The sequence below is a fragment of the Panthera tigris genome, chromosome B1 (assembly GCF_018350195.1).
Source record: "Panthera tigris isolate Pti1 chromosome B1, P.tigris_Pti1_mat1.1, whole genome shotgun sequence".
Lineage (NCBI taxonomy): Eukaryota > Metazoa > Chordata > Mammalia > Carnivora > Felidae > Panthera > Panthera tigris.
In genome coordinates this window covers 137,517,618-137,538,057 of record NC_056663.1, presented here as the reverse complement: position 1 = coordinate 137,538,057, position 20,440 = coordinate 137,517,618, and the positions used below count along the sequence as shown (strand labels likewise).

The following is a 20,440-nucleotide window of genomic DNA, read 5'->3' as shown; positions in this document are numbered from 1 at the left end:
CATAAGTTCAATAAGAATCTCTTCTTCTTGTAACATGATACCATTAAAAACACTGGTTATATTACCAAGGCTTTGACTGGAATGTTACATTTGAGACATATGTACATAGGCTCAGATATGACAAGACAGATTTAAGGAACCAAGATTTACTTTATGAGGCCAGTGAAGCCCCTTGGAAAAAATCATCCTGGTATCTTGCTTACAGGGTTCCCAGGAGGCTTACCAGGGGAGCAAAGGTCACTTCCTGCCAGGCTCAGGAACCTCAGGATATTTGGAGGACCTTGAGAAGAGAGGAAGTAACCCAAATCTGTAGGTATTCTAAGTGACTCTGATGATAAGTGTTTGGCTTAGCACCTAGCCTTCAAAGGCTCTTAAAAGCTCAATTTGAACTTTGTTATGAAAAGTTCCAGCAAGGCAAACTTAAAAAAGCCTAAATGGCCAGTCACTGTTCTTGCTTCACTTATGTAAATAATTATGCCAAGCTTGTTAAAATTGGACTTGTTTTACAACCAACTTAGTCTTAATTTGGCTACTTTTGATGGAAATGAAAGTGGCTTTAGACAGGAAAAAAAAAATTTGTTTTGGTGACACACTATTATGGGTATTAGATTCTAGTTCTGATTAACTGTCCTTGAATGTTGTTTACCTACAAACCCAGGCAGGATCCTGAATTTTCTACCTAATAGCTTGTACACCATAGACCCGACTCTGAGCACCCTCCTGCAAGACCGCCTCCTGAAATGAGACAACTGTTCAACTGAACTGATGTAATTCCCCTCATTATGAAATGTGGAATAAGCTGTTAAGACTATACATTAGAGTTCTAAAAACACCAGCACTAGAAGGATGGGGTCTCAGCTTGGTACTAGGGAATAACTGCGGTTGGATGCAAGGCAGTTTCGTTCCTCAAATCCTGATCTGTGCCCCTTTTCAGCAAGAAGTAGCTAGAGTGGCCATTGCCCCCATCATCCAAGAATGAGGAATGGTGAACAGCCAGGGGTGGTATTAGCTCATGGGGACCAAACCACTACCGTGTTGTTGCTAAATGAATATTTGTCACATTTTTTGTGTGTGGTGGGTAATCAATAGATTCAGTTTATTACTTTTTTAATGTTTGTTTATTTTTGAGAGAGAGAGTGTGTGTGAGCAGAAGAGGGGCAGAGAGAGACACAGAGAGAGAGAATCTGATGCAGGCTCTATGCTGACAGCAGAGTGCCTGACGTGGGGCTCGAACTCACAAACCATGAGATCATGACCTGAACCGAAGTCGGACGCTTAACCAACTGAACCACCCAGGCACCCTCATCTTTGTCATATTTATTGCCTGTAAAACATCTCTTATTGCCCCTAGCCTCACATTGCTGATGTCCCTTCCTGTGGTGTCAGAAAACATCTTCCGGTCATAGGCCACGTCTTACCCTGAAATTAACAATCGTTCTGACTGCTGGGTCTACAGAAAGGACCTCTTTACCGGGTCAATGAGAAACCATAGTTCTACACATTGCTGCTTGCTTTATAAGTATGTTAATCTCATGCTGCTGTTTATATTGCTGCTCATGGCATAGGGATACAAGTCATCTCCCGATATCTGGCTCGAGGGTCCCTGCAGAAGAATGGCATGTAAAGATTATACGAGCCATAGGATGCCAGGGGTGGAATGTAGGAGAGCTGATAACACCCACTCCATCTTTGGCCCTCCATCTTGTTCATGTCTGCGCAATAACCTTACTCAGGGCTATGTGCTCCAAGCCCCTTGGAGGTTAATGTATACGCTAACTGGGAAATGGAAAAGTTGCTCTGAGCTTCCCTCTGGCACAAGGATGGCACCACTTTGCGTGACTGGTAGAGATAACACAGTTTCTTCCCTCTGGCACAAAGATGGTGCCACTTTAGGAAAGAACATACCCTTGACTTCACCACATTGTCCCTCACTCTATAAAAGCTATGGATTAAGGTCTGAACTTTTCAGGGAAGAGAATAGCTGCATAGCACCTAGATCACTGTCAGCCGATCCACCCCCCGCCCCTCAGTAAGTTACCCTGAACAAACTGTGTAAACAGTATGGAGCAGCTGCTTCACTCGTCTCAAAGTGCCTTCTCAGTCGGGGGGAGGGGCGGTCCTTTTACTGTCCCTCCTCCACCTTCTAACACCTCCCCTACTATCAATTCCATTTCCCAAATAATGAGCAACATGTATATGAATACCCATACAGCTTCACAGGGCGCAGACCCACACAAGTATTCTCCAGGATTCTGAACTACTTGGGCAACCAGATGTTCACAAAGGGGATTGGGAAAGGAACAAGTATCAGAGTCACAAAGCAGTAGAAATACTCATGAGGGATCTTGCATTAGGTGTAGGGTTCACTGGCTATACTAATTATTTCCAGTATGATAAAAAAGGAAAAACAAGGTCTTAGACAATTATTTTGCAACATATGCAATGCCTGACATATTTCAAAAAGCCCCAAATTAATTGAAAGCATAAATGAATTCTCAAGGGAAAAAAATATTTTATTTTCTGGGAATGTATTCACTGCTTAGACAGATAGTTGTGGTTTATTAAGTTGGTGTGCATTTGGAAGCTGTCTCCCTTTCACAGATTTTACACACATGACATGTTAGCTTTTTTTTTTTAATTTTGCTTCAGACCTATCTAATTCCCTTGATACTACAAATTTCACTGTGTGATGCTTAACTCTACCTTATGGGTGGCACTTAAATGTTACAATACTATTTGGTAACTCTTTAGGAGTACCTTGGCCAAAATCAGATCATTGTGCAGCCCCCAAAGACTAGTATTGTATTTGTGGAAGAAAAGCCTACTGACTACTTCCCATAACTCAAAAGGAACATCTTACTTTTATGAACTAATGCTTGCTTTCAGGATTGTCCCTAACATCACCCAAGGCCCATTCTGACCCATCAGTTTGTGCTCTAGGAGAAACTGTGCCTAAGGAGAAAAAGTGAGCCCTAATATAAGAACTAAAATCATAACTGCTCAGGGAAATTCTTGATTGCTTTCTTTTTTTTTTTTAACTTTTTTTTTCAATATATGAAATTTATTGTCAAATTGGTTTCCATGCAACACCCAGTGCTCATCCCAAAAGGTGCCCTCCTCAATACCCATCACCCACCCACCCGTCCCTCCCACCCCCCATCAACCCTCAGTTTGTTCTCAGTTTTTAAGAGTCTCTTATGCTTTGGCTCTCTCCCACTCTAACCTCTTTTTTTTTTTTTTTTTTCCTTCCCCTCCCCCATGGGTTTCTGTTAAGTTTCTCAGGATCCACATAAGAGTGAAAATATATGGTATCTGTCTTTCTCTGTATGGCTTATTTCACTTAGCATCACACTCTCCATTTCCATCCACGTTGCTACAAAGGGCCATATTTCATTCTTTCTCATTGCCACGTAGTACTCCATTGTGTATATAAACCACAATTTATTTTTTTTAACATTTATTTATTTTTGAGACAGAGAGAGACAGAGCAAGAACGGGGGAGGGGCAGAGAGAGAGGGAGACACAGAATCGGAAGCAGGCTCCAGGCTCTGAGCCATTAGCCCAGAGCCCGATGCGGGGCTCGAACTCACGGACCGCGAGATCGTGACCTGAGCTGAAGTCGGACGCTCAAGCGACTGAGCCACCCAGGCGCCCCAACCACAATTTCTTTATCCATTCATCAGTTGATGGACATTTAGGCTCTTTCCACAATTTGGCTATTGTTGAGAGTGCTGCTATAAACATTGGGGTACAAGTGCCCCTATGCTTGATTGCTTTCTTCTATTCTCAACCGTCTTCATATCATGCTTTAAAAGAAGCTATGAAAATAAGAAGCCTAGATGCCATGGTTCAGAGATTTGCAGGAAAGTTAAACAATAGTACCAAGCGTATAGAACAAATTGGACAGAGTGGTTCAGAAGAGAGCCACCTGAAATATAATATTGGCCTCTGGAGAGGGACTTGTGCCATTCTAGAGTAAGAATTTTGTATTTACATGGCCACAGACCTCTCTTGAATCTTTAACAGCACTAAAAAAATCCAGGAAGCAAACAAAGAAAATAGGTAATGTGCATAATAACCCCACCCAGTTCTGTGGGCTCTTCATATTTGGTATGGGATCTAATCTCTTGGTTTAATCTGGGCATTCTGGACTTGTGGTTGAGAAGCAGACTACAAAGTCTGATCATAGTCCTTCTCTTAGTATTTGTGTCAAGGTATTCAGATATGTGGTCTTCAGGGTTTTAAGTGCTGCTGTGCATTCTGTCCCATCAAATGTTCTAACAAATGATCATCGAGCAAAAAGAGTAGGAAAACTTGATATTTACTGAGGTAGAAACAACAACTCCCTGATACTTGATATACAATTGTGACATCTCAAACACTGGTAAAGATCCAGTTTGATCACACTCCCAGATATAAGTGATCTATCCTTTAGTTCAGGCTGAAGATACCTATGCAATCGTGTGCAACTATGAAACTAGTTATTACTAGTTAGTTATTACTATTAGTTATTACTGCTATTAAGCAGAATATTCATTGAACTGGCTGCCACCAGTTTAATGTGACTACCACATGTCCCACGACCAGATGTAGACTCCTGATTAACCTGAGGCTCCCTATTCCCTACAAAGAATACCTTGCTCTGGTCAAAACACCATCACAATATGAACCCATCTTAACATAAAAAGTATTCATTATACTTTTTTCAACCATAGAAAAATAAAAAGCATTGTAACTGATAAAGTCTAATACATTTCCAAAATATATCTTGTGGCAGGTGAATATAAAAATGGAAAACTGAATCTATTAACTTTTATTTAAGGCACTGCACATCAATGAGTTTAGAAAGAAAAATGTGAAATATTTGAATAAGAAGTTAGAAATTTATCATACCATTGCTATATATAATTCAAATGGCTTTGGAAAACACAACTATATAATTAATCCTTATGAATCAGGTATCTATGGAAATAACCACATTTCAGTTTAAAAATAGATAACATTTATTCATTTACCTGCCTGTTCACAAGGAGGATTATTTTCTCCAGACAATTTGGCTTTTTGACACATACACTAAAAGGCAATTTTCTTGTCTTTTTTAGAAACAGATACTTTCTTGACACTGCAAAATACATCCAAATCTACCTGGCTTAAAGATCACTTTAAGATAAGAACTTACTCTTCTCAGCTAAAATAATTATTGGAGAATCGTTTCCAAAAATAAAAGAACACTCCACACAGCGTTAGTGAAATAACAAAACACATAGTCATTGAGAGCCAAAGATAAATCTGAACTTCATGCAATCCAGGGAAAGAAAGATGTTCTTCCAGAACTATGTAATATTAGAGAGTTTAATGAAATTTTAAGTGAATAATAAAGAATGAGTAAATGATGTTTGGGGCTGCTAAGACATTTCTACGGATTTTTTTTAAATCTTAGATTCATTCTGAAAGGCAACCTGAAGTCACGAGGCAATAGTTAGGAGCCCTGGTGTTGAAATTAGATGATAGTCCTTCCAACTCTGTGCCCCAGAAGTCTAGGCCACTGGGGCTGTATCATTGGGCTTTTTTGCCCTCTGGTTCCCAGTGGGATTCAGCCAATGGAAGGCACCAGCAGGATATCCAAGAGCAGAAGGAGAGTGAGGTTGGGTATCTATTCTCCAGCTCCCTTCCTGCGGAGTCTTTGAGCCTAACAACATCTCTCTCCCCAAATCCACAGATCCTTTCAGGCAATCCCCCTTCATATAGCTTTGGATCCATGAACTATTCCATGGCCCCATCCCCTCAGTCCTAGGAGTGGAAATGCTGACTCTATGTTGGTTGCTCTAAACCCTGCCAATACTCTTGCAAATAACCCTTTTAATAAACTCTCCTCCAGTTACCCAGTTTGAGTGTATTTCTTGCCAGGACCTTGACTGATACTCAGAAAAGTTATCAAACACCTCTGTGCTTCAGTGTCTGCATCTGTATAACCAGTCTAGTAACAGAATCTACCTTATAGGATTGTTGCCAGTGCCCTGCTCACAGGAGACACTCAATTACTGTTAACTGCAAGCACCGTTAGCTCCCATCTCTATCATTATTGAAATAGTGTTGGTTCTTTTTTCAAGACAAAAAAAAATGCACTTTACATAATAATATTTTGCAGAATGTCTGTGGTCCTAAAAGAAATGAGATTTTGTAGTTATTGACACCTGTAGCCTTGCTACCTTGGTAGCTCCTTAATGATCCTCTTCTATCTCTTGCTTTAGCAGTGAATAAGCTAGCCTTAAGTCAAATGTAAGATATCAACAGAAATCAACATGAAATAAAACAAGGCTCAAGATTAAATAATCAATCTCTTAAAGGGACTTTGGGGAGAGGGAAGAGAGAAAACAGATTTTAGCAATGCCTAAATGTGTTCCCTGAGGGACACATGTCCACCCATTTGAAAGGCTTTATTGGCAGTATGAAAGGTTCATCCATGAAAAATAATGATCATTAGCTTTTCCATGACAACTGTGGTTGCCCTACAATATCCATCATGCTCCTGGGGTTCATAGCTTTTTCACAATTCTGATCCCTCGATGCAAGACATTAGTGAGTATTGATGCAATTTTAATTGTTTCTCACATAAAGTCCATTCCACTTGTCACAAAGTCCACATACCCTAAAGATCATTATTGAACTTTTGGGAGTTCTGTATGTATGAAGCAATTCTGAACTTGCCCTGCAATTTTAACCAAGGTCACACCAGTGAAAGCCTTGGCAATTTGGTTTGATTAACAGGGTCAATCAGAGCAAGACCTCAGATCAAATAAGATTTTAAAAAGCAGCAGATCTGTACTAAAATGTCTGGGGAAAAAAATTCAAGATAGCATGAAGACATATCATAGAGTATATATTTCATATGAATAACCAAATAGCTTTTATTTGAATTATAATTCTCTTTACTAACTAGAGATCCTTAATTTCACAGGGCAAAATAAGCATTATTTTTAAAGCTTGCAATAGCTTAAGCCCTAGGAACATTACAGAGGGACTCTATTTCAATCATTCCCAACATTTAAAATAAGCTTAAGGGGCACTTGGCTGGCTCAATTGGTAGAACATGCAATTCTTGATCTCACGGTTGTGAGTTCAAGCCCCACATTGGGCATGGGTCCTACTTTAAATGAATGAATGAATGAACGAACAAACGGGCTTAAAAGTATCACTAGTGGTCTCATATTCTAGCTCAGAGGAAACATATTTTCTGTACATTCTACATAGAGTATCTGTAGCCTCCCGTTTAGAGTTTGGTCTTCAACATATTAGAGGCATACCTTTTAATATTGCCTATATATCTAAGTGTATAAATAAGTATGTACATTTATTTATATATCCATACATACACACATGTATACATGTGTGTATTTCAGAAATCCTAAAATATGCATTTTTCACATGTTGACACCTCTGATATTGGTATGCATATTAAAATCTAATAATGTCACATTATTATAACATAATATGTTTTAGTGTATTTTTTTAAATTTTACCTGTGCATACATTAGTGATATTTATAAATCAACAGCATCTTAGACTGTATGTATATGTCTATTTGTATATCTTACCCCTACTGTCTCCCTTTGCTGTTGTTTTAGCACTTCTCTTTTGTATGTGCCTCCGGAGGTTATTTTAACCCAAGGAGTCACAGGTTCACGAATCTGGTAGATATACCTTAGTTACTAGGAAAAAACAAAGTCAATGATGAAACATGTTGTCAACACTCACCATACAAAAATCAAACTCTGAATTGTTGAGCTGACTATATTGTCACCAAACTTCAGGAGCAAAGTTCCAAGAGGGAAACACCACCAATGGGCTACACCATGTCCACAGCAGAAAATAATGACCGATGAAACTACTCAGGGTTATCAGGCTCAAACTTCATGATACATTATCATCCTTGCAGATGATTATAATGACTTTTGGTGCATGAATGCACGGAACTAAATTTTACATAATGTTAAGATACACAGGCAGTGTGTAGTTTCAAATCTATGCTATTAAAACCACAAGTGCTAAAACTAATTTCATCTTTACTATGCATAACCACTAATAGATTCCATTGGTTCCAATCAGTCTCATTAATCTTACTTTCCATTTCCTAGATGTTAGCTCTTACAATTTGTCATTTTTCTGATTTTCCTTTCTCTTTTCTCTTAATTTAGGTCAAATTTGTACTACATTGAAGTTGAAATTTCAGCTTTCAAAATCATGTCTTATCACCATTTCCTTGAATTTCCTTTTAGAGAATCTTTCACCTGGTAAGAAAACTTAATTCAAAATAGTCAAAAGAAATGTTCTGGGTGCCTACTCCGTATTAGAGACCCAGGATAGAAAGGTGAGCGTGACAGTCTTGTCTTTGCTTCTCAAAACGTGGTCCACTGCCTGGGAGCATCAGCATTATCTAGAAACTTGTTAGAAATGCAGAATCTCAGGTCCCGCCCCAGACCTACTGTCTTAGTTAGGGCTCTTCAGATAAACAGATACAATAGGAGATAAAGATAAAGGGGCTATGGATATAGATACACACACACACACACACACACACACACACACACACAGGAACTTATTTTAAGGAATTGGCTTACACAATTATGGACATTGACAAGTTCCAATACCTACAGCATGAGCTGGCAAACTGGAGAGCCAATGGTTTAGTTCTAGTCCAAGGGTGGCAGTTTCGAGGTCCAAGAAGAGCTGATGTTTCAGTTCCAGTCTAAAGGCAGGAGGAGGCCAAGTTTAAAGGCAGTTAGGCAGGAAGAATTCTCTCTTGCTTAGGGAAGGGTCAGCCTTTTCATTCTATTTAGGCCTTCAACTGATTGGATGAGGCCCACCTGCACTAGGGAGGGCATTCTGTTACACACAGTCTACCGATTTAAATGTTAATCACACCCTCACAAACACACCCACAAATAGTGCTTGACCACATATCCGTGCATCCAATGGCCCAGTCAAGTTGACACATAAAATTAACTACCACACCTACTGTATTGGAATCTGCATTTTAACAAGAGCCCCTGGCAATTCATTGGCACTTTGAAGTTTGAGAAGTACTAGTCTAGTCAACATGCACAAGGGTCTCACAGAAGCATGAACAAATAACTACAACACAGCATGGTTCCCACTGCAACCAAAACAGTCCAAGATATTATGGTGGCTGGCATAAAAAACAGTGAACAACCCCCCTGAACAGACCTGGAAAGACTTCACAAAAGAGTGAAGTGCTAAAAACCCTTGACTAGGTGATAAATATGAGCAGGACCCACACATGGCTTCTGCAGCCAGACTAACAGGATTTGAAGCAACAACTCTGCCACTTACTAGTTGTGTGACCTGCAGTGAGCAATTTAACCTTGCTGTGCCTCAACTTTCCCATCTGTAAAATAGGGGAGATGATCATACCTACCTCACAGGGTCACTGTGATGATTAAATGAGCTAATATATGTGAAGTTAAAACAATGCCTGACACATAGTAAGCACTATAAAGTATAAAGCTATCATCATCATGTTTTTAGATTTCTAATGCACAAGGTCACTAAGTGCTTGCAGTCATTTCATTGAGTGTTAGATTTATCTCTGTCCCATTAACAGTGGCATCATCCATTTATGTAAAAGCTGCCTGGATTCTCCTGATGTTAACATGAAAGAACTAAACACAAATGCAAAGGTTCTTGGGAGTCCTAGGCTAAACCACAACAATAAGTCCTGAAAATTATAAGAAATGACATTTATTGTGTGCCTACTACAAGCCAGAAAATACTCTAAGTGCTTAGCTGTACCATAGTAGTCCCCCCTGCTCCCTTACCTGCAATTTCAGTTACCCACAGTCTACCATGGTCTGAAAGCAGATGATCCTCCTTTTGACTTACCATCAGAAGGTCAATAGTAGCTTAATGCTATGTCACAGTATCTACATCATTCGCCTCACTTCATCTCATCACATAGTTATTTTATCATCTCACATCATCACAAGAAGAGGGGTAAGTACAGTGCAATAAGATATTTTGAGAGAAAGACAGGGAGAGAGACCATATTCACATAACTTTTATTACACTACATTGTTATAACTGTTCTATTTTATTATTGGTTATTAGTGCTGATCTCTTATTGTGCCAAATTTATAAATTAAATTTGTACATATAGGAAAAAATATAGCATATATAGGACTTAGTAGTCTCTGCAATTTCGGGCATCTAGTAGGGATCTTAGGATGTATATATAAAAGAGGATTACTGTAATTCATTGAATTCTCATAACCCTCTGAGGTAGGTAGTATTATTATCCCTATTTTTCAGATTCAGAGACAGAGACACAAAAAGGTTAAGTAACTTGCCTAAGTTCACAGAAATAGTAAGCAACAGAAGCAATATTTACATCCAAACATTCTGGCTCCATAGTCTACACACTTAACCACTATGCCATACTGTCTCTCAAAGGGTGGAAATTGGGGTAGAAGAAGTTAGGAAGATGATTTATAAATCTTTAGGGTGTCAATTTTTTAATCATATATTTGTGTCCTCTTATAGGTATGATAAGTACAGGAAATGTAGACTGGTCTTCTCTTTCCACTATAAGTTCAGACAGACAATGGGTTTTGAAGATATGACAAACATAGAATAATAAGATCAGAGATTAGCCAAAGGAACCTATTTCCTATAAGATAATGCTGGTTGATGTAACAAATAGATCTATATATGTACAAAAATTCAAGCATAATAAAATTTTATTTCTACCCAGGTAAGAATACAAGGTGGATGTTCCTGAAACTCCTCCCAGTGGCTCATCCTTTGATACCACCATGCCCAGGTGTAGTCATCTGCATCAGCCAGCAGAGGAGGAAAGAAACATGGAGGGAGCATCCCTGCTTCTGAAACGCTATGGCCAGGAAGTAACATACATCATTTCCATTCAGGTTCTATTAGTTAGAAATGGTTACATGGCCACACCTATATGCAAGAAGGGCTGGGAAACTTAGCCCCAGCTGGGTAGCTACTTAGCAGAGACAAGTATTTACTGTAGAAAGGGGAGTAAGAACCCACCAAGGCTGACCACGTTCACTACTGTGGCAGGCACTCCTGCTCCACAGACTTCAGTCACACCTGTTCTGTTCCTGTCCTTTTCCAGCCTGGGTCTCAAGCCTTTGCATGTTCCATGAGCAGCCCAGCACCTTCCAAACAATCCTCTTCTGCTTAAGGTGGTGACAGCTAGTTTCTGCTCTTTGAGGACAAAGAAATTGAACAGAAAGACCCATTCTTATACCTAATGATGTTGAGGCTTAGAACAGTTCTATGAATTGGCCAAGGTTACCCAATCAGTTATTAACAGCAAAGAATGGAATCCTAGTCCAGTATTCTTTCCACTTTCCCGAGTCACTTTATAAGGATTCCCAGTCAGAGATTTATTTCTGAATTTCAAAGGCCGTTGAACTAATCTGGCGTGCTTCCTCAGAGGCAATGTTCTCACTTCTCCCTTTGCCCCTCACTGGTCGCTGCTCTCAGGGGAACCTGGACACTCCGAGTTGTAGAAACCAATAGCACCACATTTTAGGGCTTCCTTGATCATGGACATGATTCCTTAAAGCCCCCTTCTGTGCTAACCACAAAGTAGAATTTTGTCAGCCATTTTGATTTGGATTGAAAAGCCACAAAATCTAGAATGATCTGGAGGATACAGCTGAAGATTACTAGAACAATCTTTTCTTGACAAGCGTTCCGCCATGATTGAGAGTTGAAATAAAGAATTTGCATACTAGAAGTGTATATGTAAATGCCACCAAGTGGTTCTTCCTGAGCAAGAATTTTTCCAACCTTACTTTTTCCTCTCAGAACAGATGAACCCCAAACTGTAGAATGGAAGCCAAGCAGCAGGGTAACCACGAGAAATGCAGGTAATGAAGAGAGTCCCATGCAACAAAGCACCATCTCATGGGATGAAAGAGGCCAGTCCCATTCAAAGGTCTAAGTCCTCCTCTCCCAGGAAGTCTTGTGCCAAATAGAAATGAACGCTTTTCAGTATTTTCTGTTTTATCAGTACAAGAAAGAATTAAAAGGTACTCTTAGATAATAAAGCAACAGAAAAGAAAAACACCAGTGTGCTCCCTCATATATCAGAAAGATTCATTTCTTCAAGCAAGCAAAGATTTTGCTTAAAATAAAGAAATCCTATATCCAGGAGGGTAAGACCTATTCTGGTAGGTTTCCAGGAATATTATCTTCTCTAAAGTAAGGCTTCTTACAAAGCTGGATGTGACTCCCAAGAAAACTATTTCTCTGCAGAATGGTTCACAAAATTATGAGTCAATTCTCTGAAAATCTGCTGCTACTGGCCTGTATAATTAATAGGTTATACTATGAAAAAACACATCAGTCCTGACATCCAAGAGTAAATAATGTATCTCCCAAGGGGCTGTTCTTGCCTGAATTTATGCTCCTGGACTTGGAGACACTCCAGGAAAGTGGCACCTACCTAGATAGGGAATTTTTTTTAACAAAAATTTATTACCTCATAGTTTATGTTACAAGTCTAGGCAGAGCCTAACTGGGTTCTCATCAGGTCTTGGGGTGTCAGCTGGGCTTGTGGTTTTATCAGGAGCTTGGGGTCTTCTTCCAAGCTCATTCAGGTGGTGAGCAAAATTCACTTCCTTGAATTATAGGACTAAAGTCCCTGTTTTCTTGCTGGCTGCAGCCAGAGGTCGCTCTCAGCTCCTAAAGGAGCTGTCCCAAGTTCTAGCCATGTTGGTCTCTCACAGCACAGAGGCTTACTTCAAAGCCAGCAGGACAATCTCTGTTACTGTGACTCTCTGCATCTTCTGAATAACTCTCACTGAGTAAGTCAGGACTATCCAGGATAATATCCCTCGGACTCACTCAAAATCAGCTGATTTGAGGTTACATCTGCAAAATTCTTTCATCTTTGTCATGTAATGTAACCTAATCATAGGAGTGAATTCCATCACATTCACAGACCTGTCCATACTCAAGGGAGAGGAGATTATAAAGAGTATATAAAGGGGGGTTGGGAATCTTGGGGGCCATCTTAGTATTCTGCCTACACCATGTCCTTTCAGAATGAGTTTCTATTTTCTGCACTGGTTCAGGATTAAGGTGTGGAGTTGAAGGTGTATGAGTGAGTGCTATGTCTAAAGATCTTATGGGTCCATAGCTACAATAACCCCCTGGCTACTATCTGCCATTATTATCCAGCAGCTAGATAGTTAAAATTTTTGTTGGTCCTTCTCTTTCCATAGCAATCCTTCTCTTTCCATAGACCTACTAGAACTTTCACCTCCATTAAAACTCAACAATCAACTTCTATAGAAAATTTTCCCTGTTGAAAGTCAACTCTGCCCTCTTACTCTCCTCAGTTTATTGCATGCAGTCCTCCACACTAGCCACCTCTGTGATATTGGACAAGTCACTTTGCCTCTCTGGGTCTTAGTTTCCTCATTTATAAAGTCATAAGGAGGTAATTCTAGGTGACATTGAAGCTGTTTCCCAGGTCTATTCAATAAGTCGAGGTAAATCCAAATATCTAGACTTATATCATCTAAACAAAGTAGAACCACGTGAAAAGTCACTAAATTGAATGTTTGTTCAAAGCCATTATTCTGGAACATCATCAAAGCTCAGAACTGAGACAATCTAGAGGAACACCACATGACAGAACACCACAACCATCCCCCTGGTGATGGCAGTCGCTGAACTCTCCACCTCAAACATCTCCATTCATTATTCTCATTATTCTCCAGTCATTATTCTCCATTCAAACATCTCATCAGTGTTCCTCCTCATCTCAACCCTTATACCTTGTCACAGGCATGCATAACAGTCACCACGTGGATTGTACTTTAGGTTTTTTCCAGTACTAAATTATCTGTTAGTCCTGGCTCCCACATTTCCCTTAGCCCCTCTGACACTTAGTTCTTCCATCTATAACGGAGCTATCCTCCTCAGGAGTTAGAGTGGAGAGCAAATAAGAACATGGATTTAATAGTACATTATGCAAATTAAGACATTTGTCAGTATTGAGGAGTGCCTGGGTGGCTCAGTTGGTTAAGCATCCTACTTCAGCTCAGGTCATGATCTCACCATTTGTGAGTTTGAGCCCCGTGTCAGGCTCTGCACTAACAGCACTGAGCCTGCTTCAGATTCTCTGTCTCCCTCTCTCTCTCTCTCTCTCTCTCTCTGCCCCTCCCCCACTCGTGCTCACTACCTCTCAAATAAACATTTTTTAAAAAGTGATAAATTTTTAAAAAGACATCAGTATTGTTATCAATAATAACAATTTTAAAACAACCAGAGATCTGTTGCTTCTCCTAGATCACAAGTGAATTACCTTGGATAAATGCAACATAAAATTCACCAAGAGACAAGTGCCTTTTTTTTTTTGTATAACAAAGCTCCAAGAGACTCACAGATGTGTACCTCCATCTTCAGGAAACCTGGACCAAAATGTTTCCTTTCAAATTTCTTGGGACCTTGAGAGACTGGACTGGACATGACTAAATGCACACACATACCTAAATATATATATATTTAGGTATGTGTGTGTGTGTGTGTGTATATATATATATATAATACTTCAATAAAAAGTACTAAGAATTCAGGCCCTCATGAAGTTTACATTCTAGCATAGCCAAGGATATACTACTTACAGAAGTAGACGCTGACCAGAGAAATGAGCAAATACATCATTCTTGGCATGTATTTTTAGGGCCCTGGGACACTGCATGGGGACGATCTCACAACTGATAAGAACCTGGATCCTGGCTATACTGCTGCCTTCTCATAGTCAGGCTTACAACACCACTCCACTAGATCTTAACACCCTCGCACTTATATTTAAGGCAAGTAGTCTTGACCCTGAGTCTCCAGACCCCTAAGAAACCCTTGGATAGAATTCAGATGTCTGTGAACTTAGATGGAGAAAATTATATATTGATCTGTGTTACTAAACTCTACTCAACTGAAATTTAGCACATTCCTGAACTATGAATGTAGACAACCAAGTATGGTAGTATTAGAAGAACCTAAGATTTTAGCATCAATAAAAACATCACAGATATTTCCGTATTCATTTCAGCAGTTGCAGTTGTCTTGAAATACCATTTACATTTATCATTATTTAGAAAGCTTGGCAATTGTTAGATCTACCACCAGATATTTTTAGTCTCATGTGTTAATAAATCAGCATATATATTATTGTATCACAATTTATTTTTAGTATTTTGATAGCTGTATTTCAATATAATTGGTTTCCTTTGTCATCCTATGTATTCTGTGTTTTGTATTTAGAAACATTATTTTGAAAAAGGGCCTGTTAGCTTTCCAGACTGCCAGAGGGGTTCACAGAACAAATGGAATGTTCATATGCCGGCTATTTTTGATTTACTCCCTACTGCAACCTCCCCTACATTCCTGCCCACAGATCCTGTACTCTCCACAGCTTCTCTGCCTTGCTCTGTGCCCCAGAAGTGTGCCCTCTATGGACTCCGACTTCCAGGCTTCCTTCTGCCTCTTTCATCTTGGAGGATAGACGACTTTCCCCTACCCCCTCCCTGCCTCACTAGGCTTCAAGTAGAGGCTGCGTTTCTCTGCGGCCACAGCTCCCGTGGGTCAGCCCTGTTATGCAGTACCATCTCACTCAAGGCCCCACTAGCTTTATTCCTGAGCCTTGTCCCTTCCTGCTGTCACTCGTTCTTCAGTATTTTACCCCTTGCTGGTTCTTTAACTCACCCACCCTACTGGAAATAGTTCCTTCATTAAACTCTTCTCAGCTAAAAGCCTTTTGAGGACTTCCATGTTCTGCAAGCCTAATTCCACTCACAGACACTGGGCTTGCCTGATTTATGAACTAAACCAGCAAAGATATGAGCACATTCTCTTTGGGGGGCAGAGAAAGATAGAGAAAAAGAGAAAGTGTGTGTGTGTGTGTGTGTGTGTGTGTGTGTGTGTGTGTGTGTGTCTGTGCGCACATGCACGCTGCGGACTTGTGCTGGGAGTGGGGGAAGATATCTGAGCCAATGCCCAAGCACCCCGAACAATAGCTCTTTCTCCAGCTTCCCAGTGCCTGAAAAACTCACTGCACAGTCTAAGATGGGTAACTGGGCAAGTGGTGCTGAGAAAAGGTCATGCCTGAACTGAATGTGTGAATAACCAGCAGAAGTTAGTCAAGAGTAAAGGGGGGGGGGCAAGATTCTTAACAGAGGGAGCAGCATTTTCTGAAGCACAAATGGAGGAGAGTGGCTGCCAGAGGTTCTCCTGCAACTTTCATGTGTTAGCATCACCAGGAACAAGCCTAAGCAGCAGAAAGAAAGGAAGGAGGCCTTTCTGAAGGCAGAAGATGAGAGAGGGGCTGCTTGAATGAGATCACTGCCAGAAAGAAGCATAGTCCCACACTCCTTGCACCTGCTAGGAGCTTGAGCTCTGAGGCATCTGATTTCCCAAGGCCTGACAGGAAAAAAAAAAGAAACTAGATCAAGTTCTGCTTGCAAAGAAGATCATTTCTCCTAAGATATTTCCAGGCACTTGCCCTCCCCTCTAATTCCCCAGGACCATGCTGGCTGACAGCCCTCTGATATGGAAGGATGAACGGAGGAGACCAGCCAGGCAGGAAAGGAAGAAAGCAAGGAAGCCTGCCAGGAGCACACTTCCATATATCAGTGTGTGCTCAAGATAAATAATCCCAGCCAGCCCAGGCAGCTATCACACCAAAGGGCATGTTGCAGGTAGCAAGATAAATCGCCATTGTCAAGGATGTCTTTGTTTGTTCCCGACAGCCTCTTACTATATCTCCCTCTCCTGACAAAGCAGCCCCAAGAACAGGTTTCTAACACGCACTGCCCTCTGGAAATGATAGCGCTTTTAGGGAGAGAAAAATGAGCTTGGGCTCCTAGTCCAGAAACCAATATACAATTGGCTGTAGGCACTACTCACTAAATACAGGTTAGAAGCAAAATCTATTGGAAACAATAGCTACGTGCTGTTTTCACCAAGTCATTTCTGTCAATCCAGCCTAGCAAATCTGAATTACCAGCACCCTGTCAACTGTCTCATATCATGAATCTTATCGATACTGGCCTTTCACAGAATTCTTCTGGACCCCATTATAGGCATTATATTCACTAGCAAACATAGGACACCAGAAGAGCTCCATGTGGGAAAGTTTATAAGAGAAATCTGCCATCAGTTTTTTTAATGTAAACATAGACATCGTTTTAATATCTTACTAGAAATACACAAATGTGTTCTTTGGGGTAATCATTACAACTATGTCTGCTAAATCTTTGCATCAAAGTTTTGTCTAGGTAATTTGGAGAAGGACACCTCATATTATCTCTGCACCAGACTCTGCTCATTACCATTCCAGACACCTTAAAATTATTTGGGTAGTGGCTGTCAGGGGCTGGAGGAGGGAGCAAGAGGGAGAGGCTGTTCAATGGGCATGAAGTGTCAGTTACACAAGATGAACAAGTTCTAGGGATGTGCTGCACAACACTGTACCTGTGGTTAACAATACTGCACCATACATTTAAAGATTTAAGAAGGCAGATCTCATGCTAAGTGTTCTTACCACAATACAGTTTTTTACAAATGTATTTGGAGATTCTGATTGTGTCTGGAGCAATGAAAAACAAAAGTAACAGTCAGACTTCATAAATAAGCAGATTTGGGCACACAGGAGGAAGATTTGGCAGTGATCACCTTCTAGAAATGAACAGAGCCTAATACCCAAAACGCTGAACTAGAATTCCCCCCACTTATTCTCTCTCTCTCTCTCTCTGTCTTTCCCCCTCCCAGCCCCCCATGCCTCCTCTTCACATACAATAGCAAAGGTGAGAAAGGTTAAGAACTTTTTAAATGCAACAGAAATGTAGATTCCTGTATTATCGCAAAGTTGTCTGTGTTGATACAGAAAGCCTCCTTCCCCTTGTATAAAGATAGCCTCTAGGTGCCTGTCCTGTCTTGAAAGACCATGTGTCTGATCAACTTTTTTTGCTCATCAGCAAGAGTTAGCATGGTGATGGGGTTAGGAAAATGAGCCCTGATGGGAAATACTACTGAGTGATGAAAAAGGATGAAACTTTGCCATTTTCAACAACATGGATAGAACTGGAGGGTATTGTGCTAAGCGAAATAAGTCAGTCAGAGAAAGACAGATATCATATGATTTCACTCATAAGTGGACTTTGAGAAACCTCACAGATAACCATTGGGGAAGGGAAGGAAAAATAAGATACAGAGAAGGAGGCAAACCATAAGAGACTCTTAAACACAGAAAACAGAGGTTTGATGAAGCTGGGGGGTTCAGGGGGTAGGGACAACAGGAGATGGGCATGGAAGAGGGCAGTCATTGGGATGAACAATGGGTGTTGTATGTAAGAGATGAATCATGGGAATCTACTCCTGAAGCCAAGATTACACTGTATTTAGCTAACTTGACAATAAATAGAGAGAGGGAAGAAGAAAGAAAGAAAGAAAGAAAGAGAGAGAGAGAGAGAGAGAGAGAGAGAGAGAGAGAGAAAGAAAGAAAGAAAGAAAGAAAGAAAGAAAGAAAGAAAGAAAGAAAGAAAGAAAGAAAGAAAGAAAGAAAGAAAAAGAAAATGGGCTGCCTGGGTTTGGATCCTGGCTCTATCTACCACTTACCATATGACCTTGGGTAAGTTATTAAACTTCTTTGTGCCTCAGTTTCCCATGTGTAAGATGGGAACAATACTTTTGTTACAAAGATGAATTTATAAAGCATACAGAATAGTGTTAACAAGTGCCAGCACAGGGGTGCCTGGGTGGCTCAGTAGGTTGAGCGTCCGATGTCGGCTAAGGTCATGATCTCGCTGTTTGTGAGTTCAAGCCCCGCGTCGGGCTCTGTGCTAACAGCTCAGAGCCTGGAGCCTGTTTCAGATTCTGTGTCTCCTTCTCTCTCTGTCCATCCCCCACTTGTGCTCTATCTCCCTCTGTCTCTCAAAAACAAATAAATACATGTAAAAAAAAATTTTTTTTTAAGTGCCAGCACATAGTTAATGCTAGTACGTATTTGTTGAATAAGCAAAAAATGGATCAAGCTATCTGTTTCCCCATGTCCACTGCTATTCTTGTGCTGCCAATCTCTCTTATTCTGAAGGGTCTCTCTGTGCCTGGATGTGCCCATCCTTGCCCCCTTCTGTCCACTCTCATGATGAGGGCTCTGGAGAAAACTGCACTGCTGGATTCAGATCCACAAAAACATATTTCTTACTTCATGCCTAATGTCTACTTGCCCTTCATCTCTTCTTATGTATCTCTTCCTCCCAGAGTCATCTCTGAGGAATTAAGTCTGCCTCTTACATGCTCCCATAGCATAGTGCTTTTCCTCCACTCATTCATTCATTCATTCATTCATTCAACAGAAAATTATCATGTAAGGCAGCATGTTGATATTGGGAGCTTACCTTCTAGAGAGGAATACATAGGAGGCCTTAATAACTTTTTTTATGTTTAAGAGAGGGTGGGGACAGGGGTAGAGAGAGGGAGACAGAGAATCCCATGCAGGCTCTGCACTGTCAGCGCAGAGCCCAATGCAGGGCTCGAACTCACAACCATGAGATCGTGACCTAAGCCGAAATCAAGAGTCTCAATGGGCTGAGCCACCCAAGAACCCCAATAACTTTTTGATAAACAGGTGAATATATGAATGACTCACTTATAGATCTGACCCTTATCATTTTTCTCCATGAGAACCGACTAGAAATGTCCAGATTACTAAATAGTTATCTGATTTCAGCCTATGGCAAGGGGATATGAGGGATTAAGCCCATCCCTCTCATGGAGCCCCCTTCAGGCTGCTGCATTTCCGTAGCCAGTGTAATCACACAGCATGCAGCCTAGTGCACACAAGCTTTGACTGTTGCTGGACCTCTTTGGGGCTCTGCAGTATTCAAGTAGATCATAGGAGACCCCAAGGCAACAATTAGAGCAGATGAAGCAGTGCCCTGGCAAAGGGGAAAAGGCAAGAATGAAACTGAAACCAGGCCAAAAATCAAACAAAACTAAGCTTTCATTTTGTAAAGAAACATTATATAATTCACTCTTTTACAACCAATTGGCCAACTTGGCAAATTTTCATTCACTGATTGAAACACACATATAAGCACTATGATGCTCTGAGTCTCTCTCACAGATGGTAGGTACGGCCACCACTTCTGAATTTATCTTCCTCTTTATATGACCATGTTCAAGGTTCTCAGCATAAATCCCGAAGATTACTCAATGTAGCCATCATTCAATTCTTTAATGAGATATAGGAGGTAGAACACTGAATTTGTGGATTTGGGAAACTGGAGGACAGGAAATTTTAAATGCAAAAAAAAAACAAAAAAAAACCTTTTTTAAGCATTAAAAGTCTTTGTAAAGCAAGAAAGTGAAAGCCAGCCCT

The 20,440-nt window shown here is 40.5% G+C and overlaps 1 protein-coding gene across 6 annotated transcripts in view; it reads right to left on the bottom strand.

Moving 5' to 3' along the window:
* Positions 1 to 20,440, bottom strand: part of RASGEF1B (RasGEF domain family member 1B) — a 648,732-nt gene that overhangs the window by 475,830 nt on the left and 152,462 nt on the right. The window contains exon 3 of one of the 6 annotated variants that reach the window (XM_042984294.1): positions 8,653 to 8,746. The exons of 4 other annotated variants lie outside the window; for them this stretch is intronic. In XM_042984294.1, coding sequence (XP_042840228.1) covers positions 8,653 to 8,746 — 94 coding nt within the window. Of the gene's footprint in view, positions 1 to 8,652; positions 8,747 to 20,440 lie in introns of those variants that run through there. One more of the 6 variants, XM_042984296.1, reaches the window with a different exon arrangement.